The sequence below is a fragment of the Rhinolophus sinicus genome, linkage group LG02, assembly GCF_036562045.2.
Source record: "Rhinolophus sinicus isolate RSC01 linkage group LG02, ASM3656204v1, whole genome shotgun sequence".
NCBI lineage: Eukaryota > Metazoa > Chordata > Mammalia > Chiroptera > Rhinolophidae > Rhinolophus > Rhinolophus sinicus.
This window is the reverse complement of record NC_133752.1, coordinates 143,390,374-143,415,543: the sequence shown is the minus strand read 5'-3', so window position 1 is coordinate 143,415,543 and position 25,170 is coordinate 143,390,374. Positions and strand designations below refer to the sequence as shown.

At 39.3% G+C, this 25,170-nt stretch overlaps 1 protein-coding gene across 1 annotated transcript in view; it reads right to left on the bottom strand.

Annotated features, from left to right (window-relative positions):
- Positions 1-25,170, bottom strand: part of LRIG3 (leucine rich repeats and immunoglobulin like domains 3) — a 44,878-nt gene that overhangs the window by 8,843 nt on the left and 10,865 nt on the right. The window contains exons 4-12 of the mRNA XM_019742463.2: positions 9,047-9,178; positions 8,351-8,494; positions 7,181-7,324; positions 6,732-6,875; positions 6,170-6,313; positions 5,144-5,224; positions 4,175-4,246; positions 1,825-1,896; positions 1,138-1,301 (exon numbers count right to left, since the gene is read on the bottom strand). Of these exons, the coding sequence (XP_019598022.2) occupies positions 1,138-1,301; positions 1,825-1,896; positions 4,175-4,246; positions 5,144-5,224; positions 6,170-6,313; positions 6,732-6,875; positions 7,181-7,324; positions 8,351-8,494; positions 9,047-9,178 (1,097 nt within the window). The remainder of the gene's footprint in view (positions 1-1,137; positions 1,302-1,824; positions 1,897-4,174; positions 4,247-5,143; positions 5,225-6,169; positions 6,314-6,731; positions 6,876-7,180; positions 7,325-8,350; positions 8,495-9,046; positions 9,179-25,170) is intronic.

Genomic DNA, 25,170 nt, shown 5'->3' with positions numbered 1-25,170 from the left:
TAATCAAGAGTTTCTTCTTTTGTATGACTATGCTAAAATTTTCATCTGGTAAATCAAAGTTCAGATTCACAATGGAGGGAATGAAATATTATGGATACTGTATGTATGGCTCAAAGTAATAAAGAGTTCATAGCTTGGGACCAGAGAACTGAAATAAGGACCATGGGAAAGGAATAGCTCAGGCCCTTATAGATGAATGCCAAAGGCTTATTTAGATCCAAAAGCTACATCAGATGTTTTATTTCCAGAAATAGTTGGCACTGTTTAATGCTGCAACCTAAAAAAAAACACATATTTTTCTTGTACTTAACTAAACAACTGTAGGCAAAGCAGTTTAAAATAATTTTTTTAAAATGTAAAATTAGGTTCTGTAATATCTTAATGCACATCCTAAAATTTAAGCAAATTTTGATTTCATGTTCTATACACACATTTATTTTTACAAAGGTCTGCATGGCAGTGAGTAGTAAACAACAGTATAGTATAGTAGACAGCAAACTGTACCAGGGAGATGAAAACTTGGGTTTTGATACAGATCTGCTAACTAGCTCTGTGACGTTTGGGTAAGCAGATTTCTAATGCTGAGATGCTTAGGTGCTAAAACAATAGACCTTGACTTTATTTACAATAAATTCAAACTTTCTATTACTTGTAATGCTTTATCCACCAATAGTAAAATTTTTAGCAGCCTATAAATCACGAGCTAATAATTTTCTCTTTCTGACCCACAGAAATAGCATTTGCACAGGGTCTCTTCACTGAGCTCCTGGGAGCCTCTCAATAAGCCCAGGAGTTGGGAATAGCAGACAGCAGAGTTCCCATCTCATAGATGCAGAGACTGAGATTTAGGGAATTTAAAGGGCTGAGACTATATCCTTCAATTCCCCCAAGATCCAAAGTCATTTTCTTTCCACCAAACCATCCTAATGACAAAACAAAGATGAAGAAATTGTAGAAAACTCTTTCTCATCTGTAAAATTAAAATAATGAGCAAACTATAGATCCATTTGCATCTATCTCAGCAGAAATAAAAAGCTTTTTTAAGAGAACATGCATTTATTCAAAACAATCATTTGGACAAATGGGAATTAAAAAAAAAAAGAATGAATAAAAGGCAAGGGCAATAGTTAGACTCACCACACACAAAGCCATCTGGGCTCACAGCAAAAATACTTCTTCCTTTTAGCAGCTGAGGATGGGCACAACTGGCATTTACAAAACTCTGAAAGTTGTTTTCCGCCACCCACTGTGGGAGCCATTTTAGTTGGCAATCACACAAAAGGCTTGATGTATTTAAATGCCTGAGGAGAGTAATTACATTCAATTTGTTTTGTATGAAATGCAGATTTCTACAAGTAAACTAAACTCAAGTAAATATTAACAAAGCAATGAATGTGGAAACCAAGTACATACACCCCATGTAATAAATATCCTATAGTCCATCTTAAAATGCAAGAAATGTAACTAGCATGATTTTTTGTTGTTCTTACTGACCTACTGAGATGAAAGTGCTGATATATCAAAAAAAAAACCTTACTACTGAAAACTTGTTACTATGATTAGGCACTGTAATATATATTAGGTCCCACAAATTTAAATGGCGAATTCATCACAGAAAGAAAAAGAAACTCCTCTTTTTAACACAAGGAACATATTTTCTTTCATTTGTTTTGCTTTCTTTTTGCTTTCTGTTATTCAAGTTAAGTAATATGAAGACTATGCCAGACACATTTTACAGAGACATACTATAGGATGATACATTCCCATGATGGTTTTCCCATCTCTGCTTTGTTTAAACCTCTTAGAAGGAAAAGAAAAGCTTACAATTGTTGAAGTTTCTTCATTTGTGAAAATGCATTGCCTTGTAAAGACATGATTGCGTTGTCACTCAGGTCTCTGAAAACAATCAAATCAAATAACTACGGTCACTGCATGCCTTCAGGCAAAGCTGGGGCCCCCACTGCCCACTCCATTCACCTAACAAATACTCTGTGTACTGAAAGCACAAATGGGGTGACCCCAAAAGAACCCATTAGGAGGCCTGGGTTGAAGAACAGGATTTTTGTACCAGAGGTTGGTTGTGTTACGGTGAGAGATTCACTTTACATTGCCACATACAGGTTATTTGACTCATAAGGGCTCAAGTCGTTCTGCTGTATTATGTTACTGAATTTCTCATTATTTAAATTAATCATTAGTAACTTTTAAATACACAAATAAAATTTCTCATAATTATGCTTTTAAAAAACTATCACGTATAGAATACTTTCTATGATATGGACTGTGTCAAGCAATTCACATAGATTATCACATTTATTCCTCACAGAGACCCAAAAGATGGTATTACTACTTTGCTCAGCATGACAGGGGCAAGTAAGATTTGAACCCAATTATTTTCAATTTCGAAATCTATGCTGTTAATCAGTAGCCTATTCTGCCACACACAACGCACTGCGGTAAAGACAGTAAAGTGTTTAGACAAGATGTACTTGCTTTTTAAAACAAACACTTCAGGCAGGGCATTTGTACAATGAGCAAATATGCTGGGCTGATTGTATTTTTAACTAGTACTTCCAGGCAGTTTGAAGTCCTTTCCACGATGCTTACTACTGTTTTTCTTTACAAGGGTCAGAGTATATAAAAGGGATTTTGAATGAGACAAGTGGCCACAGAAGATAGAATGAAGGTACCAAACATGGGCAGAGGAAAGAGGCTGGGAGAGTCAAGAAGGCTTAGAAAACTGAAGCAGAGGTTAATAAATACTCCACTGATCCACTAATTCCACTTTCCCAGAAATGGAATGGGTCAGATGACAAACCCTTTCGGCTAGTTTCCATCTGAAAATAACTTGTTTCAGGAAGTCCAGCAATACTGGTCTACCCTTCCAAATTCTGCTTTGCAGCATCCTTCTACCACAGCTGCGGCACCGTAAGAATGGCCAGCCATCCAAATCTCCCTCAAACTAACAGGTAAGTCAGAAGATGGCAGCAAGGTGGTCCACAGATAACAGCGAACTCTTCACTCTCAACACACAACACAAATGAGGGTACAAACCAAATGTGCACTTTCAACTACAACTTCTTTTGTCCAAGTTAATAGATACTAACACTTCTAGCTATAAGCATTCCTTATAGTCGGAGTGGACATATTTTATGCTACTTTGCACTTCTACTATCAGTATAAAACATATATCCATGGTTTTAAGCAGCTGGGTGGTTCCGTGCTCATGTAGGTTTTGACTCCTATCATGGTTGCCTAGTTTGTGCTCCTAACTTTGAAAATGTTTTAGCCCCTAAATGTCATTTCAAAAATGTGTGGCAGGAGTGACTGGTGGGGAGAAGGGTGGAAAATTGTGAAGACAAGAGCTCGTGTAATGCTGGGACACTGAAAGTACAGGCAGCCCTGGTCTGAGTCCTGATTCTCCCAGTTGCTAACTGATGTGTTACCATATTTCCCCGAAAATTTGCTCCAAAAGATGCATTAGAACTGATGGTCCGGCTAGGTCTTATTTTCGGGGAAACACGGTAACAGCAAAAGAGAACAAGAAAAAGAACAATAGAGGGGGGAATACAGGTTGTACGTTTTGTAATTAAACAACAGCAAAAACAAACTAACAAAAATTCTCAAAACAGAGTTATTACCTTCCTAATGTCACTCTTAAGGACTATGGGAACTGTCTTTTTTTGATCTCTAAAATCCAAGTCCCCTTTTTAACTGTCTAACAGAATCAATAAACCCTCAGAACCTCCACTTTTTAACTTACAAACAAAGATAATAATAGCTAGTGAATAGTTTTCTCATGAGGATTAAATAGGACTATGTATAAACCCGTGGCATCATGCCTGACATGTTGTGGGTGCACAATAAATGGTAGTTTAAAAAAATCACTATCAGAGAAAAATAACTAAAATAAAACCCAGTAATAATGATATATGCAGCACTGTCCTTAAATGCAAAGAAAAATGTGAATCTGTATACTTCCAGATAGATATGTAGAGAAAGAGACAGATAGATAGACAGATGACAGACAGAGGGTACACAGATGTGTAAATATACTTTATGGTTCTGAGAGAACGCCAACAAAATTACATTCTAGTTTGTTTTCTCTTTCATGACACATAGGTAGATAACCATCTCACACTATCTTTAGGGTAACTAAATTCCAGCTACTCACAGATGTTCTAATGCATCCAAACCAGTGAAGGCTTTTTTGGTAATAGATCGAATCCGGTTTCCCTGCAGGATTCTGGGGGGAAAAAATGTACATTGGAAAAGTTAATAAAGTCCATTTTGGGGTGGAATTCTCATGAGAAAATAATTTTGAAATAATTTGTGACTACTTCTATTTTCTTCAATTAAACAATATATCCTGTAAAAACATATCCATGCTATCTATTTCAGTAACATAGTTCAGCATGTTTTTCACAGCATTCAATAGAGAATCCAGCAAAAACATGTATTCTGTAAGTTACTCTGATTGGTTAAATTAAAGCAGTGATTTTCAGAGTCTTTTTAGGAACAAGTAGAAACTTTATTCCAAGTAAATTTCTCAGCACACTAATGAATAAAGCCGATAATAGTAGAGACTTTCTCCTTAACCTCCCTCTCCATGGATACCTTTGTCATCCACACAAATTCAGGGCGATATGGAACTCAAGCTGAGGACCACGGGCTTAAAATACAGGATCTGGCCATCTGCAAGGCTACTTTCTGGCTTAATATAACCATGTTTTTATCCTGTATTGCTTGAAACCTAGTGTAGTAGTATCAGCAAATATTGGGTCACGTCATTTAAAAATCCCTGTGAGTAGAGTACAACACTGAAAATCTCAAAATGCTGAAACTTTTACACAATGATGATCTTAAAGGTCTAAGCACTCAAAACAATGTAATATTCTTATCTCACTATGAAAATAAATTACACAAACCAAAGTGTTGAATAGAACCCTCACGCTCAAGGAAGAAAAGCAAATTAATACACATCTTGTGTTAACAGCACTCATCCGGGGAAATGACAAAGGGTAGCAACCAGATTAAGCACCTAAATTTAAATTATTTGTGATGTCAGCTTGTGGAACTACTTAATTAAGGCACAATGTTTAGGTCAAAGAGTGAGCCAAATTATGAGGCAAATTGTACTCACAGACGTCTCAGTTTGTCAAGCCCAGAGAAAGCCCCATTCATGTCCTCGATAGTCCAGGAAATTTCATTGTTCTTCAGGTCCCTAATATAATAAAGGGATGTTACTGAAACTAGTACCAGGTACTTAACAAAAGATACAAGCATTCTCTTTAGACATACACTCAGAAATCTAAGATCGCCACCCAGGTGGCAAGCAATTTGTAATAAATTCCTCATAATTCCCCACATCATCTCCACCCGCTTTCCAAACAATAGAAAATTCTCTCTCTCCAACATACCTCCTCCTACACCCTGTTCTCCTCTCTCAACATTTTATGTTTATGCTCGAAATTAGGACAGCTGACTCTGAGTCTATTAATTCCTCTATCAAGATGACTAAATTCTGAAAAACTTGAATAGTCTGAAAAATACATTAAAGTTTAAAACCACTGTTCCAACCACACAAGCAGGAGCTCGCCAAAGCATACAGCATGTCTCTCAATTATGTAATGCTTCAAACAGTGAACAGAGCAAAAGTTTCTGACAGTGCAAAAATCAAAAGCCCATTACACAACACTAAAATTAACGTTTGAGAGATTTTTCAAAGGTCAATTAATCCAACTCCCTCTTCTTTCTCTTGGACAGAGATCGAATTTGGATATATTTGGTACAATAAACAGGCATCTCCCTTTGCTGTCCTTTGCGTATCTTTTTTGCTCTAGGTAATTTTTAATCTGCATTTTATAAAGAGAAATGAGTAGATTTAAAATTGTTTCCCTCTTGAGCAGTTACCAACTTCCTGGGGATCCTGAGAAGGCTAATTGTATAATCACCCAAACAATCTGATCACTGTCCTTTTTAATCCCTTTAAGAAACATATATGGATGAAATGGGCCGATTTTAATCAAACTGATCTGGGAAAGATTAAGACGCTACTTCTAAGGCTGTGCACATTTCCTTCACAACAAAGGAAATCTGCTTGGAGAAAAGTGGGCATGTTTAGGAATCAATTAGGTTCCTGTACGGAGAGCAAAAATGTGTAACTTACAAAGTCTTTAAACTGGAAAGGCCCCGGAAGGCACAATCAGCAATGTAGCTGACTTTGTTGTTCCCAATGTGCAGAGTGTTTAGCAAGCTGAGGCCCAGGAAGCTCGAATCATCTAACCTCGATAAGTGATTGAAAGTTAGGTCCCTGTCAAGAAAAGAGGAACAAAAAACAAATAATAGCTTTTATTTTCTAATTCAACACAATGATTTGTTTTGTTTAAAAAAACACACAAAAAACAGGTAATATGTGTAAGCACAATAATCCTTACTCTAAAACTCCGCCTTCTTAATAATACTCAGGTAAACATTATCTGTGACCCCAGTAAATTAAAGAAAAAAATTCTCTTTATTTGAAAATGACCATTATTGCGTTAGCCCATGCACACAGGCCCGAAACAGCAGAGTTGGCTTCAACTTATCACAACGAAACTACGCCTAGGTTGCATGTGAACAAAGCTGTCACCTTGGAAACTGTTATGAAAATTTCACAGATCAGTGGTAAGAAGCTCATGCTCTGGCATGATCCCTGCTCTCCAACTTGAGGAGAATAAAAGGCAACTCACAGCTCACTGAGTTTTTGGCAGAACTCCCAGGCATCAGGGCTGATCCTGTTGATGGCATTTTGGCTGAGATGAAGTTCCTGCAGCATCAGCAAACCATAAAGCCAGCCTTTGGTAATCTCTGTTAGGTTGTTATGGTCCAGCTGCCTACATTTACAATAAGAATCAAAAGTAGGATCAAAGGTTCATTATCTCGTCTCTTCAAAGGGGACGTATGATGACAACCTATTACATATTCCCATTGTTACTAGATATTTAGCTGTTACTACATAAAGACATCAGCAACAAATACTACGTGCTTGTGCCTTCTCAGCTATATTACCTGAAACAAAACTAACTTATAAATATGACTACTGTAAATTAGGAGATTTTAACACAAGATTTCAAATAAAAGCTACTGAGTGTTAGGTGATCATTTTACCCGAGGAGGAATTGTGATAACCCACACTTACAAGATTTCCATGTTGCTCAGCCCCCAAAAAGCTCCATCCATAAGTTTCGTTACTCCATTTCGTTGCATTTTCAAAGACTTCAAAGCACCAAGCCCTTGGAATGTCAGCCCATCTACATTTTTAATCTTGTTTCGGTTCAGTTCACTGCATTGAATAGTATAGTTAAATAGTTAGCTTATATGACAAATTCTGTAGGTAGTAATAAAATGTGACATTGCTACAATACAGTTACACTACCCAGTATTAAATCACATAGATTGTTTTAAATTTCTAAACATTTTTACTGAGAAAAATTTCGATTTATTAGCAGTAAGTGAATTCCCTTCTGAAATGTGTGAGGTATTTTTGGGATAATAAAAGATTGAAACTAGACTACACTTTAATTTCTAAACCTTTGTGCACTCAGTATAGAAGTAAACAAATTAATATTTGTTTTTAAATTATCCAGAATGAGAATATTGAATGTTACGTTAAAACGTGAGGTCCATTTAGAAGGATGGATGTCAAGTTTATCCTGTTCAATCTGTTTACAAAAAGGTTGGTTACTCTCTTTCACGATTCTTATGTTTAATACTTTCTCTTTAGAGCAGTTGTTCTCAATCTTGGTTTGCGCACTGGAATCACCAGGGGAGTTTTAAAACTTACTGAGGCCTGGATCTTACCCCCAGAGGTTCTAATATAATTGGTCTAGGGTGTGGCCCGGGCATTGGGTTTTTTAAAAGCTCCCAAGTGTCTGTAATGTGCAGCCAAGGCTGAAAACCACTATTTTGTAGGAGTCTGTTCACAGATCATTCAACCATTATTAACGAGACAGTTCTTTACAGCCACTTAAGCTATCAGAGCCTCCTGGAGTTGTCGGTATTATTCTCATAAACCACAACCATTGAGATTCCCCGATTTCTTCAGTGCCACAATGACGCCTTTGTACAGCGGTGTTCAATGATTACAACGTTCACTCTTTCGGTAACAACCCAACATGTCTTGTCAGGCAGGAGCTTGCACTGGGTGACGTTTAAGGCTCGTTCTGATTTGGGGATTCTACAACTCTGGCTCTTGAAGGGAGGGCGGTCACATCCTTGCTTCTAAACTCCTTTTGCCACATTGCGAATTTTAGGGAACAGGCACCAAGAGGAGGCGAGGAAACATTATCTAAGAGGACATTTTACTCACAGGTGTTGCAGTTGGGGCAGTTTAAACATCTTGGGGGGGATAGCTGAGATTCGGTTCCTGTTCAGCTTCAACACCACGAGCGTATTGGCCAAATTGTCAAAATACCCAGGTTCCATTGATGTGACCCGGTTGCTGTTGATATACCTGTTGAAAGTTTAAAGATGAGCCTCTCTTTCTGGTTTCTTTGGGAAGATAACGTGCATGCATTGTCTGTATTTACAAAGAATCTCCAGAGACCCTAACCACCATTTGTACCAATGGACACTTCACATAATTGCTCTTTAGGTCCTGGTGGACCAGTATTGACTATGATTCACACACATTGCTAGGGAAAGAGGTATGGGAATATCTGACGATTATAAAAATTTGTGAGAAATGCTTACCCACTTTTTATGAAGTTGATTTATTAATGAAACAATAGTTTAAATTTTCTTATTTTTAAAAAAGAACTTTGCACCCTGCATAGTTTTTCTAACAAAGGATGTCTAATTATTTTGTAATTCAAAATAATAAGAATAAAATGAAGATGGTGGTTATTTGGGCTTACAGCAAATTATGAGTCAGTAAGAAAGTTACATTTTTGATCCATCAGCAGTAAAACAGGCAAAGTTTGTTATATCTTAAAATTGATTTTTTAAAATTATAACAATAGTTTCACCATAGAAAAAAATTTTTGCTAAAGAAAACTTGACTTACAGATATTTGAGTTGTAGAGGTGGAAATGCCGTTTTAAGATCCGAAATATTATTGCTGCTGAGGTCCAAAGTTTCGAGGGATTGAAATTGTTTCAGCTGTTCAGCTAATATTTCAACAATTCTGTTTCCAGCTCTGGAATTAAAGGATAGCAAAGATAACTGGGTTAATGGTATAACAATCTGAAAGGTGCAAAATATTTTCTATTCCAAAGTTGTCCTTCAGAAATACGGAAAACTGATTGCTCTACACAGTACTTTTAAAAGTTAAACAGCAACTCTTTAGTCACTTTAATTTTGCATTAAATAGCTAAGTTATAATAGCATAGATGAAAACCATTCCTATATAAATCTGGGTGTGTTTAGCAGATGCGGTTATCTAAATGCTAGGTGCTTAAACCGATTTTTTTCTGTTATGTTGCTAATAGTCCTTTCTTATCCTTTTTATTAAAACGTGTGTGAAATGCCTAGTGTGACACGGGCATTCCAAGCACTGCTGTGTGAGTTCCCTCTTCCTTCTTCTTGACTCCTAATTTATTTGTCATTCTCCTCTTAGAAACTACCCACACTTCAGGTGCCAATGAACTAAAAATACTCATCAGACTGGGGCTTTTTTAAAGCCATGCTAGAGAGAGATCTCTTTTTCTTCAAGAAACATCAAGTTTCAGTGCACTGCCATAGTCTTCAAAACCAGTGGATAAGCTTCAGGGCTGTGAATACCATAAAAGTATTATACATAAGAGCACTCCGGTCTAAGTACTCCCTGGGAAGAATGAGATTAAAAATTCCTGACATTGAACACCAGACCATAATGTCCAATGTGGTAGCCACACGAGGCTCTTTAAGTTTAATTAAAATTAAATGTTAAAATTCAGTTCCTTAGTCACAGTAGCCACATTTTGAGTTCTCAATAGCCACATGTGCCTGGTGGCTGTCAAACGGGACAGTGCACATACAGAACATTTCTAACTGTGGAAAGTTCTGTTGGTCAGCATTACACTAGACCGCAAATAAAAAGAAGGTAAAAAAAAAAAAAAAAAAAAAAAAGAGGTCATGGCAAAGCTCTTAAGAGGTCATCAATACAACAGCTCCTAAAAGTCAGCATTACATGACCATCTTGCTAAAAAACGGTAATTAAAGTGACGTGCAATCCATGTTAATTGTCTTTTTTATTAGACCAGGTAACTTTGTGTTTTTAGACAATCATTTGGCAGGTGAAAATAACATATCAAGGTAGAAAGGCTGGGAAGGTAACAGTCTACATACAAAAAAGTCTTCTCTTTACCACCAACCCAAGGAACGATGAAACAATCTGAAGGCTCTAAGCAGAACTCTGTACGTAATACAAGTCACATGCTGTCATTTCTATACATAGTCTGGAGTTAACCTTCACTTAACGAGAAAACTTAGACAACATATCCCATATGTGTATCTTTCTTACCAATGACTATTTCTACGGTGTTCTGAGTTTATTAAGCTCTTTCGCATTATTATAACTCACAGGCCTCTCACTGTCCCAGAAGGTTCCTGAGTTAGGTGCAACTCTTACATATTTTCACAAAATCCTGTGTTGCGTTCTGATACAGCCCTTATCCTGGAGGTCTTCTCTATCATACTCTGAGCTCCTTCCATGCAGGGATATGTCTCGACCCCTCTATCTTGAAATGTGTATGGAATCTAATCATATTGAAGACATATTAGACACCAAGCCCTGTGCTAAGCATTTTTCATATATTTGCCACTTAATCGTAATAACATTTCTCTGATACCGATAGTGTAGCTAATTTTAAAGTTAGGAGACGAGAGCTTTTAATCTAATGAGTCCAAGCATTCCCCAAGCACCTCACAGATTTAAGTCCTTATTGGTCCCAAAGCAATCCCTGAGTCCCAAAGCTTGTTTCATAGAATAGTTTCAAAGATATTTTGACAACTAAGTTATGTGGAGATACAATTCCATAAAGTCCTGCTACTTCCCATCCTTGCAAAGATGTTGTACTTTGGCTCACTGCCATCATCACACCAACAGTAGGGATGCCCTGGAAATGCCCCCCCCATCTGTGTTTGCACCCTAGGTAGGTAAGTGGGCCCCCACCCCGGGGTATGGCATCCATCAGAGCAGAAGAATTCCTGAATATGTGCATATGTCAGGTGCTTCCCCAAGAAAGAACAGTAAGGGGAGAAAATGGGATGTGAGTTTTCAACTTAACAACTAACGACACTTCTCAAACTATTGTTAAAATCCTCTATATATTACTTTTAAGGGCTGTGGGGGAATGAATGATCTTTTGATCCAAGTCATCAGAGACTCTAACCCCACCTTTTAAAGTAATCCTATACAAGGTAAGAAGGTGATGTCTATGGTAAGAGCTGAACTCTGTGGTAATAGTAAGGTGGAAAAATAAAAATGTTTTAGCAGTCCCATGCACAAGTCACAAATATCAAGCCCCTCAGATTCCCATAAAGTCTTACGAACTTTGTTTAGAGTCAAGTCAGCCATGACCTCTGATTTTGACCATTTCCCACATCTGGATTTGCCAGTGTATAAACTCCTTGATCTAGTTGTGAGGTACAGGGTAATGCAAGTGACACAATTAGTCAATTTCTAGGTCCCGGAGATGAATTCAGTGCAAGAGACAAGCCACAGGGCCGCAGGGCCTTAGGGTCAGGGTGTGTGGGTTAAACAAAACCACGCTTTAGGGGACAAAAATGTTCTCTTAAATACATAACCCAAATGTTTGCATTACCAGGATGTCCTCCCACAAACAGTGGGATAACCCTGAAGTGCCCAAGTGCCTCCCTCTCTCCATCTCCCTCCCCTGTTCTAGCCAGTACCTCCCATTAAACTCTGCATCTGGTTTTGGCCCCCAGGCTGTCTGGGGCTGATTCAGCTACACTTCTATTTAACAACAACAAGAAGAAAATGCTCCGCTTTAGATTTCTGCAATAAATGGAGCAAATTGGTTTTTTGTGGGAGGGAGTGGGAGACCCACAGGTGTCTATCACGTTGGTCAAATAAGGCAATGAGTTAGATAACAGGCCTTACAATCTTTGGTTTATATATTCGTTTGTTTATAAGGTAATTATGAACAAGGTATTAAAACTGCCAATTACTTGAGTGACGAATAAAATTTTCCTTGCAGTTAAAGTATGCTCCAGCCAAAGCCAGCAATTTCCTGAACTGCACACCTCCTAAATGGCAGTGTGAAAGTGCTCAGTTACAGACGGAGCCTGCACACTGCTCTCTTTGTCAGCACTGCTTCCCAGCACAAAAATCTCTTATAACTGCCGGGATAACAGTCCCTGTATCACAAAATTTTAACTCTGTCCTAATGGAACTGAATTAAATCCAAATACCAGTTTCATATTAGCTCTCTGACTTAACTGGCAAACGACCATCAGATATGTACCAGTTTAAAACAGAAACAAAAAACAAAATATGCTTTATATCATGAAAGGGTTTAAAAAAGGAGACGACCACAGTAAAAAAAAAAAACTAGAGTAAAAACTCTTTTTAATCACCTAAAGCCCTCAAAATAAACACATTTTATAATAGAGTAGGTCACAAATAGCCACTTCTAGGAGACAAAGATTCAATTCAACTCCAGCTTTAATTTTTCTCCAAATATGGATAAATGCCAACATTGATGAACACGTGAAAAGCACTGCAGTTAATATTCTTGGCAGGGAATGTGCAATGCTTTAACAAAAAACAAAACAAACTGTGTGAATACCTTTTTCCATGACTTAATGTGAAAATGCCATCTTTGCATTGTTCAAAAATCACCCTATGGTGCTATAAATATTGGAAGGCTTTTCAGCCCTGTGCAAACCCATCTTAAGGACCACAGATATTTTGGTCATCCATGTTTGTTGATAGTACAAGGTGTTCCATGGTTAAATCATTGCTGAGGTCAAATATAATCGGTCTCTTGTGGACAAACACAGACTTGGGGGCTTGGGGGGTTGGAATGCAGAGGGTTCCCTCAGGCTTCTCAGAGGCCACAGGGAAAACAGGAGTCCCAGGTAGTTCAGCCTTGGCTTCTCAGGCCCAACAATAATGGCTTCACTTTGTTGCTAATTTCACCTTCCTGCCCACTTTGCCAAATACCTTTAAAATGCAGAGGCAAAAATGACTTACCATTTCGTACAATGATACTTGCTCTGAGTGCTGAAGATCAAATAATGAAGAAGATATAGTCCCTGACTTCACAGAGCTCAAATGCCAGTGAGGAGCACAAGCAGGCAAATGGGAACAGTCACGGGAACGATAAGTGCTATGATGTGGAAAGAGTACAGAGGAAGAAGAAAGGACAGCCTCCTAAAACGCAGTGGGAGGGGTGCAGGCAGTCAGCAGAACTTCCCACGGCAAGGAGGTGGCTACCATTCCAAGCAGAAGCAAGTGAGAGCAAGGCAAGGCTTCTTCCCTTTGAGGAAATGAAAGAAAGCCTTGATGGCCTTGATGGCTCAGAGTTCCCGAGTGGAGACTGTAGAAAGATGAAGTTCAAGAGTGAGGTGCTGGGAAGAGATGAGAGTAGGCTAAGTGGTATCCTATAAGCCATGTTTGGCATTTGGCCCCTATCTGAAGATCAAGTAGAGGGAGGGGAATGGAGGATTTCACATGGTGGAGTGACAATACCAGATACGCATTTTAGAAAGGCTGCTTTGGCAGCAGTGAGTACAAAGAGTGGGTGGGGGGCAGGCAAGCCCAGGTCCACGAGTACCACCTAAGAGATGCAGAGGACAGACGATGGCATGTTGGGATAATAGTGACTGTCTGCCTAGACGCCCACTTTGGGGGTGAAGCACCAGTCTTGCTCTGGTTTCCCAGGGCACAGGCTGTGTTTTTATCCTCCCCTGACATACAAGCTTGTGCTTGAAACTCTGTGGTCTCTGGCTACAGGGATCCAGTTCAGCACTTCTGGAGTCCCCGTTTCTTCTATCTGTTATCGCTGTATTTTGTATTGCTGATATGGAAGGCCCTTTAAAGCACGGTGAACAGACTACAGTCCCTTCCTGCTCGGGAGCGAGATGCTACTGACCAGAGTAGCCCAGTACTGGCATTTGATTGTGCCTGTCATGACTAGGGAAATGGACAAATGTATTATTCTCATATATAAGAAATGTGCTTGTTTGTTCTAATACTCTGAACACCTGCACTAAATGTAAACCCAGACTAGATTAATAACAGTAAAATATAACTTATGAGGTTAGTGATATGACCACTTGGTATGACGATGATTGGTTCTACTTTTTGACTCACTGTGATCTCCCGAAAGCCTAAGTTTCAAAAGAACTTCATGCACTCTTAAATGGATATATATGGTGTTAGTTTATTTGCAGAGTCTGAAAGGAGAGTCACAGAGTGAAATATTCTTTGTTGGCAAGGAACTAGAATATCAGGTTTTTCACACTGGAATTCCTGAACTAATTAAACTATAGTTTCTTGATGGATAAGAACTATCCGTCAATAGTTTCAATAGGTCTCCCACCTATTGCACAAGATAACAGGCAGCTTAAAACGTTGTAATTGTGATGTGTGAAGATGTGCAATCTTAGCTATTTAGAGAAGGTATTGGCATATGACATATTCCTTTGAGAGAGGGTGTGTGCAGTGAAATTTAATTGGAAACCATTTTTTTATATGTTGCAATACCCTCTTTTCTTAGAATCCATTACTCTAACCACATCCCTTAAGTCCAATTCAGTTATTGCAGCTGACAAATTGCTGAAGCCATGGTCATTCCATACAACCACAGAGCAAGCATATTAGCTGTATTGACTGGAAGAGCCCGCCTGGCCCCAAAGAAATACTGATTTCTATATATAGCTTGTAAGCAATCAGTTTAGCACCATTTATAAAGGAATTACAAGTTGTTAAAGAAAGCGCTACATTTTGCAAACACATTAAAGGTCACTTGTATTTCTAACAACAACCCTCTTCCCCAACCCACACCCAAAAAAGCTTCCTTGAAAACTATCTTGGCTGGAATATATTAACTAACTCCACCATGTTAGGCTTCTTTTAACAGAGAGACTTGGCAAGCAAAGAACCTCTCCCATGCAGATAAAAATAACCTGTCTCCGCTCATCTTTTTTCTAAAAAGATAATTAAGAAGTTTCATTAAAAGGACACATGTTTAGACTGGTCCACTGGTACTGTGGCATCAAAGAATAAAGCCAATCGAGGCAACTATTGCAAGGAGAAAAGATTCTTGATTAAGAATTAATGATACCAAGCAGCAAATGAGCCACTCTAACGAGGAAAGAGTCAGTTCTTTCAGCTAAAAGCCAGGTCAACATAAAATATAATTATCTTTCGGGTCATGGACATGCTAACGATGGCCGCAAAGTGTTAATACAAAGGTCCTACAATAATCAGGGCCCTATTTATAAGCCAATTATAACACGCACGTTAAAAATGAAAGAAGAAATGAATCAGAAACCCATTCACACCACATACCAAACAATCCTTTTGGATCCCCAAGCGTAAATTCAATTTAGTCCTTTATGTCAACAGAAATCTAAGAGGAAGTCCCTTAATTTACGATGCTAAAGAAGATACTTACGGAACGATTATTTTAATCTGAAAAAATTTAGTTATGTACAATAAATTAACTCTAGTGAAATTTTAAAATTCTCTGTCTCTCTCTCTCTCTTTTGAGGCAGAGGGTTTCCTTGGCCATGTTCACAAGCCAGACCAGTTAAGCTGTGAGTTTGAGTCTTCCCATTAGCTTGGGATTTACTTGTGAATGGAAATAACTTCTAATTCATTTTTGGTTCCTCAGAAATTAGGATTAAATGAATGGGTTCAAGACCCTGAAGTGACTAAACAGTCATGATTAGTCCAGAAACTCTAAATCAAACTTTAGATTGGCTTGTGAGGATTTATCTCAATTGTAGTTCAAGAGGCACATGTACATCAGAAAACATGATCATGCAAGCCAGAAAAAGTAAACATAAAGCCGATTCTTCTTCTTCCTGGGTACTCCATACACTAACGAACCTGTTAAATGTAGGACCTCTCTTTTTTTCTTTTTAAGTGGGATCTCTCTGAAGCAGCAATTCCAACTGCAGTTCCCCAGCAAGATGTTGATTCTGTTCCTGGTTCTGTTTTGATTTACTACACTTTGTGAACATTGATTTTCCTCACATGTCAAGAAGAGAAAATAGAATGATCTCTTCCAACCCTAAGAAAGTGTGACTCTGGATCTGGACGACAAACACTGACAAACACTGCAAAGGACCACACTTGCTACAGAGAGGCTTCACACAACCATGTAAAAATCGCAGCCTCTTAGAGAACCTGACCTCACTCTGGGGACATTTCACCTCTTTCCTCTGTTGGAGTCCCACTACCTGGCTGCCCAGTTCCTCTTCTTTGGTTTACTCCCTCATTTCCCTGGGGCATATCCTCTATAAGCTTTCCAAGAAATCCTAAGTAGAGGTTTTTCTTTTTCTTTTTTTTTCTTTTTTATGTTTGGAAATGTCTTTATAGGATTGACAGTTTGGGTGTGTACAGAGTTTAGATTAGAAATAACTTTCCTTTAGGATTTGAAGACACTGTTTTGCTGTATCATGACACTCACAGTTGTAAGTTTGAGGAGCCAGAGGCCATTCGGATTCTCTACCCCAGTTGTTTTCCCAACTTCAGCAGGCATCAGAATTAAGGGGCTTCTTGAAGCACAGACTGTTGATCCCTACCCTCAGGATTTCTCTTTCTGTAGGTCTGGATGGGGCCTGGGAATCTGCATTTCTACCAGCTTTCCAAGTAATGCTGATGCTCCTAGGAGCAGACCTAGAGAACCACTATCAATCCTTACAGCTTACCAGCTTTGTGTTTTACTTTTTTCCTCCTCTCAGAGCTTCTCTTTACCCCTGGTATTCTCTGCAGAGTAATACATACATATATATATATATATATATATGTCACATATATACATATATACACATATACATATATATAAGTATATATATATATACACATACATATACATATATGTGTGTGTGTGTGTGTATATATATATATACATATATATATATATATGTATATATATGTATATATATATACATAAAATCACTGTGTTTCCTGGAAAAAAAGACCTAGCCGGACCATCAGCGCTAATGCATCTTTTGGAGCAAAACTTAATACAAGACCCGGTCTTATTTTACAGTAAATAAAATATTATAGTATACTATACTTATAGTAAAATAAGACCGGGTATAATATAATATAATATAATACAGTATAATACCAGGTCTCATACTATTTTTTGCTCCAAAAGACGCATTAGAGCTGATGGTCCAACTAGGACTTATTTTTGGGGAAACACAGTATATATTTCCCCCCCATTAGCTGGCACTCAGCAGGGCCTTTCAACCTAGAAATGTGTTTCTCAGTGCTGGGAAATTTTATTCCCCATCTTTGGGAATTTCCTCCCTTCTATTTCCACAGATGTCTCCTTGTGGAATGCCAATTAGATACAAGGTGTTAGACTTCCCACTTGATCTTCCTATTTTCTCATTTTTTCCTCTCCTGTTTTCCATCCCTTTGTCTTTTGCTTCATTTTGAGGCAGTTTCCCCACTTTCTTCCAACACTTCTATTACCTTTTGAACGTCTTCAAAAGTCTGATCATTGGCTGTCCACCCATATTTAATAAAAAGCAGCACTAGAAAGCTTACGGAGGGCTGTGTGGGGAATGGACTGGTGACTGGTGAGTCTCATCACAGGTGGCTGAGCAGTGATCTATTTCAGGACGAGATCTCCACATCTTATCACTCCAATCCTCCAATCTCCAGTCTAGTGTCTGGGAAGGCTAACAGGAAAATAAGCTGAGGGGAGGAGGGGTGTCATTCTCAGCACTCAGATTTGACTTAATTTCCCTGATTGCAGAATATGCTGCACTCAATCCCCAACCCTTGCCCCGCTGGGCCTGTGATCCAAATTCTAGAGATTTGGTTTCAATTGTCCAAAGAGTAAACTTCCAGTCCTCTGCCTGTGGCAGGGGAGGGGCAGTCACCGGGCTTTGCGTTTTGGAGGAGGAACATGGAGGTCTGACTGCTTTTTACAAGAGTTTTAACCAATCCATGTTTAGTCTTACCTGGCACCCTTACATTTACAGGATTTGAATTCCTGAACTATTCTGAGGTTCTGTAGCAAAAAGAAGTCTGCTTCTTTTGGGGAACCACTCCAGTTTCTTTTAGGTCAGTCACAATTTGTCAGTTTGCTTGCAAAATTTTTATGGTGTCTTTCATTGGAATTGTCTCTTCTCCTAGTCTCTCTTTGTTCCCGCCAATGTGCAGTCCTTTACTTTCATTTTAAGAGGATTTTAGGGAAGTGCAGAGTGAAATGAATGCATTCAGTCCAGCATGCTTAATAGGAAGTCTTCTATAGAAATGAAATCAATGAATGAAACCAGCTTTTCTCCAAAACCGAAAATAAACCGCAAGACCTTCCCTCAAAAATGTTACTGTAATTTTCACTTAAAAATCATCCAACTTAGATTTCTATAAGATATATTAACAAAAAAAATTAGTCTATAGAAAGAATTTTAACTTAAGGTGATAGTACTATGGACCCTGGGAAGATTCATTTGATGTGAACCCTGAGAAGGAATTCATCTGCTGAGATAGCTCAAATTTTATAAATAGTAAGAGTCTAGGGGCCATTTGCTGACAGAGCCCCTCAAGTACTCTGTATACCCAAAAGAACCTCAGACTGAACTCTCAGCTTCCTATACTATGTCCTTATTTACGCCACCTGAGTCAACCACCGAAGGAAAGCCCTGGTTTCCTCTTTCTACCAACAGACTGAGACCTGCCCAATCCAATCAGAACCGCACAATTTACATACCTCACTTACATAAAATGGAGCTCACTGAGAACCTGGGTGGGAACTTTGGCTACAAAAGACGGCCTCTTGGTGGAACATTATTTAAGTTGCTACCTGAATCTGTGTCTCCCTGGGCTGCAGCTCCTTTTTGCTCAAGTAAATGCCTTTTATTCTTTAGTATAGTCTAAAATTAATTTTGGTTTACAGTATGGACCAGAAAACATGGCATCAGTCTTCTGAACTGTGAATTAATAAACAGTTACCATACAGAGAATTAATTCTGTATGAACATCGCATGCTAACGTCATTTCATTTTCTGATACTGTTCACAGACCAATGGGCTAGGACCATCACAGACACAGAAGGTCTTAATTTCACCAAGAGTATAACTGGTCCGTGTAAGACATGGAGAATGTGGTGACAATTATCATGTAGGCAAGTAAGTTCCCATCATCCCTGTCTTCCTTCCCAGCCGGGCATGGGAAACCGCTAGTGGCTCCTGCTGGGTCTGGCTGTGGCCTGGTGCTGTCATCATCTGCATGAACAGGGACAGAGGTGTGAACAGTCAAGTGCTAATGCTGCAGAACTACAAGTATAATTCATCTAATAAGGAATCATGACCGAAAGCCTCTTGATGTACTGAAATAATGGTTTAAAAGCAACCAGAGAAATTAAACTGGGATAAGACAGTGTATTGAATTTTTAATCAATCACTTCAAAAGGCCTATGGGAAAGCAATTCTTATGAAAACAACAGACTTCTGGGTCTCAGCTGACCACACTCAACATGAGCCAATAGAACATGGTCCTTAAGATGCCAATATAATCTTCAGCTTCATTAATGTCCACTATTCGGGTCAAAGAGACAGTCCAACCATATTCTGTATTGCATCACCGCTCAAATAGCCTGTTCTGGGCACCATCCTTGACGCTGTCATGCTGGACGAGGTGTGTGAGGACTGTTAAGAGTCTAGACCTGCACCATCCAGTGCAACAGCTACTGGCCACAGGTGGCTATGTAAGTAAAATCAAAGATTCAATTCCTTAGTAACACTAGCCACATTTCAAGTAGTCAATATCCACGTGCCTAGTGGCTAGCACAGTGGACAGCACCAATACAGCGCATTCCCAACGTCACAGAGTGCTGCTGAAAGCACTGGCTTACGCCCTGTGTCACACAGGAAATGGGAGCCGGAATCGGAGCCAGGGGAAGAGAAGCCTTTAAGAGAACCTCATAGTTTAAGTCTTGTATTAGAATACGGAAAATAAAAGGAAGTTGTTCTCTCCAGCACATAACAGAACTAGGACAACAGGTAGAAGAAGCCACAGAGGGGCAGAGCTCAACTTCACAAATGAAAAATCCTAGCTGGTAGAACTATTCACAGTGGAAAGGCTCCTCTCCATGAAGTGAGCTTTCGTCTCTGCAAGTGCTCTAGGGGAGGTTGGATAACCTCTGTTTCAGAGATTTCTCCACAGGGAGAAATGTCCCTTCCAATTCAGACTTACCAGAATTGCGTGTAGCTGCTCAAAGCTAACAAAAACATGAGTTACGACCAGTTATATAACATAGCAAACTGTTTCTAATTCCCCTGACCTTAGTCTTGATACTTAAATGGGGATGGTGGTGACGAAGTGAAAGGAAAAAAGACAGGAAAATAAAGAGATAGAGGGATTTATCCCACTAATTACTTACCTGATTCTGTAAACATCTATCTTTAAAGAATACTGCGCTTTATTCCTAGGCCAATACCTTGTGCAGGGTTACATGGTTAAGTTCAAAAAACATCTTATTTTTTTCTAAAGAACTATGCTCGCTTGATTCTACTCCATGTTCGCTTTGTTATAAAAATATTTAAAACTGCTCATGCCTAGTAAAATCGACAATCCAAGAAGGTCTACCTGGTTGATCCTACGCTGCATGGTACTTACAGCTTGAACGTTACCTTAGTATTTCATTTTGTTTTCAACCTCACTCTAGAGACTACTTACTGTATCTACTGGCTCAAGTTTCATGGAGAGGGAGGGAGACAGCCAGGCAGGTGATTTGAAGTGCTAGAAAGGAGGTGCTTATATGTATAACTGCCTTCCCTTTCATGTTTTGAATGTAGTACTTAAGCAACTTGCAGGCAAAGAAAGAAAGAGTGGTACTGGTTAGAGCCCTGCTTCATTGTTTTGGTCTCTCTACCCAACTAGAGCCCTGAGAGATACTGAAATAAAGCAGAGAAGGAGGAAAAGTAACTAGTCCAGGATAGACACACATGCTGAGTCTTGCCACCCCAGTCACGAAAAGCAACTAGCTATACGAGTAGCTTTATTGTTTTGTCTGCCTTGGCAGCACAAGCCTCATTCAGCTTAGAGAAGTCTCTGAAAGAAGCTGCACTTGATACTTCAAAGCAGCAATCAAAATGGCTAGCATGAAGTTGAGGGAAGGGATGAGAAAATGGTGTAGGTTCAGGGCAAACATTGGTAATACAGGAGTTTTGGGGGCACACTACACTGGAAGGTCAAGTTCAAGGAACTGGGGTTCAATTTTATCGGCTCCAAGACTGAAGAAAGTTGCCCAGAGTTACTATTTCAAATCTAAAAATGTTATCACTTTGGAAAACCCAACTTTCATTCATGAAAATTGTAAGTGTGAATCAAGAGGCAGGGACAGACGGGTGAACTAAGCAGTTTCCTCTACAATTAGCTATGTATGTCCATTTGAACAGGGGTATCTGTTTGGTCACTCATCTAACAAACACGTACTGAGCGTCTACCATTATGCCAGGTTCTGCACTAATGCCAGGGTTACAGTGGAGATGACAACAGGCACAACCTCAGCTTTTAGGAGGTTTCATTCCGGTGGGGAAAATGGACATTGCAGAATAGTGGACATTGTAAATAAAGGAGACATGAAAATACATAAGGGAAACCCAAGTCTGACTTAATGAGAGTTGGGGGCAGGTGAGCATCCTAGGAAGAAGGAAAAGCATGTGTAATGGGCCCTGAGGCAGGAACAAGCTGGCATGTTCCTAGAACTGAGCAATGAGTCTGGAGGAGGCTCAATGGGCAAAGGAGATTCAGATCATGCAAAGCATTCTATGTTTTCAGAAGGATTTTTCTCTAGATCTAAGAGCAATGGGAAACTCCTGGAGGGTTTAAAGAGCCAGAACACGATCACGAATTTATGTTTCAAATACAGCCATTCTACATTGAACATTCACAAACCTTGCAAATTTGTATTGTGGGGACTGGTTTCCAAGAAACTGTGAAGATACACTTAGAGAGCATTTGCCATAAACACAGCTCTATGTACAGTAAACTCTCTTTTATGTGCAAATCACATATAAACATTTTAAAATCCAATAAAATCCAACTTATCATAGTAAGATGCGTATGTGTTTATTTTGTAGGACTTGAGCTTCATGATCTTACTTCCATTAAACACAGTAATGTCTGGTGTGTTCGCACTGGTGAAGGTTGTAGCCCCCTAAGGCAACATCCTTTACATATGAAGACACAGTCCATTCATCTATATCAGCAGAGCACACACCTGGGGATAACATTTTCAGTGACCAAATTCCAGGGTTCATTTATACCCAGATACAGGTAAAGATGGGATATGGTTTATGTCCACTTGATCAGAACAAAGCTCCATGATTCCCAGAAAATTAAGTTCTAATTTTGATTAAAACTGCTTCCCAACTTCTTCAATGAACATACTGACGCATAAGTTTTGGTTAAAAAAACAAACAACTAAAACTAAAATCTCTGAGCTTTGCTGCATAGTGACAAAATTACTTACATCACCTGAGAACCTGCATAATGCTTGCTTTCTTTACATGCATCTTTGAGTTGTGAACTATTAAAATATCAAAGTTTTAAAAGTCATAAATTGAGTTTGATGAATTATTTAAATAAACCCTGTGCAATGCAACCAAGCAATAGTCTCTTAAATCACTGTCTACCAAACTGATTTTATTAGTCTGATTTTTGGAATGTAATAAGAAATGCATGACTATGGATAAAACTCCCACTTAATACGGTGCTGGGTTCAGTATCTAGAACATTGTCGATGAGATTTCTAACCACTAGTTCAAATCTACTCTTTTCATCATCCAGAAGGCAATACTCAAACGTCTCCCACCCTATGGCCAATGTCCCTTTGTGGGAAAGAGATGTGGCCCTAACACAGCAGGGCTCAGATCACAGAAGAGTTCCCAGGACGGATGGACAACAGACAGGTATTTGGCAAGTCAGAACTGTTAAGTATCAAAGTCACATTATTTATTTGTCTTTATGGAACTTCATTTAGAAAATGAACACTGTTTAATGACGACTTGAAAAAAAGGAGAAAAGCAGATTCTGTGTTTAACTGAAATGCAGTTATTTCATCCCCCTGCTTTGAAGTCTTCAGTGACTCCCAAACCTGTAAAACACCTAAGGGCAACCCTACCAATTTACCCAAGTCTCCTACCTCCTCTGGACCTGTCACCCTCACACTCTACACTTACTGAAACCACAGCTCTGCTCTGCATGGGACAGACCCAAGCATATCTCTATCATCTGGGGCAGCACCCTACTTGGAGTATCTCATTACTGTCTGTCTTCCCGTTACTCACTACTCAAAGCCCCTCGAGGGCAAGGCCAAGTCCTATTTTTCTTTGTTCCTGAGCGCTTGGCACATAGTAGGTGTGGTTGTTGGGCATGACAAATTCAAATTCTGCCTTATCGGTACACGAGCCCTCAGGCTAGAAATGTTGTTCAGTTACTAATTATAATTGAATCCTCACCAATTTTTCTGAACTACATGAAGAGAACAAAAGTTTTCCTGAAAAGTCACCCCAAATGCGAAGTTCTTTCTCTCTCCCTCATCTCCTGCTGCCAGGATGCTGTTTCTCAATCCTGCCTTCCTCTGGCGACCCTCCTCTCCAGGAATCCACCCTGGCCACTGCCTCAAGTCTCTGCTCTTCCGCCACACCCAGCAGCTGCTGCTGCTCACACTTTTCAGAGCCCTTTCATGTACATCATGCCATTTGATCCTTCACCGGAACCAGATGAGATAGATGGAGACATCTTACTCTGTTTTTACAGACAAACAAAGAAGAGTTAATTAACTCTGCCTGAGGTCAGACAGGTCATTAGTGTGAGATAAGACAAAAACCTGTGTGCCCCATTCCCAGCTCAGGTCTCCCTGCACAAGGGTCCACGATCTCTCTCGTCCACTCTGATATTTAATGAGCATCTCCCAAGTGCCAGAGACTAGACTGGGTCTAGTCTGTGCTGAGGGGGTTGAGAGCTCAATTAAGTTATGAGTCCTACCGTGGAATGAGATGTGTGACAAATGTCATTGGAGAGCTATTCAGACCACACTTGTGGGAGTTTCAAAACTGACGAAAAAAGGAAAAGTTACCACCCTTCTCAGAATTCTACAATGACTATTGCTCATGCCACACAAACTGCCCATACTCCCTACTCCCTACCACTCAGATTGTTCTTTGTAGCACATAAATCACATCAGATCTCGCTGGAAAAGGGACCTGAAGAAGTAGTTCCTATGTGTGTTGGACACACGGGTTAAATAATCTGAAGACCAAAGTCATCCTGAGTGGACTGAGATATTCACTTTGAAAGGGAAATGGGAAAGTGGGTTTTTATTTCCCACACACTTTCATTTGACACACACTCCAGGGCACGTGCTCACAGACCACAGTGGTAAGCTAAATCCTTACACTACTTAAGTTATTTCTCTTGTTCTTTTTTCCTTCTTTTAATAATTATTGCTGTTGTTATAATTTACTATTATTTTTTTTTTTTACTAAGCATGCAGAGTTGAACACAAATTAAGTAAAACATACGTATGCTTTGTCTCCACTGTAAATTTTTAGTCACTGGTATAGACTAAGTTTATAGGAGGAGATTTGTTTGAATTATGCTAACTGCTTAGAATTATGAGGCTGTTCCATAAATATTCCTTAATTCATATACTCATTAAGCACCAACTACATGCCATACACCTGCATTAAGTGCTGGGAAAAACAAGAGTCAGCCACAGAGGCCTCAAATTATAGGAGAGGAGAAAATTAAAACAAAATCATTTCATTACCATGTAACAGTTAGATATACAGGCAAGATGGTCTGGACAGGGAGGGGAGGGTGAAGGAGATGACCCCCCTGCCACCACCAGGATGCCCCAACATGACTCCCTCCCCCACCATCAGGCCCTGATTCAAGTGTTGCCCTCTTAGCGAGGCCCTCTATGCATTCCTGTCTAAAACTGTAAACCCCTCTTCCATCACTCTCGCATACCTCCTTTC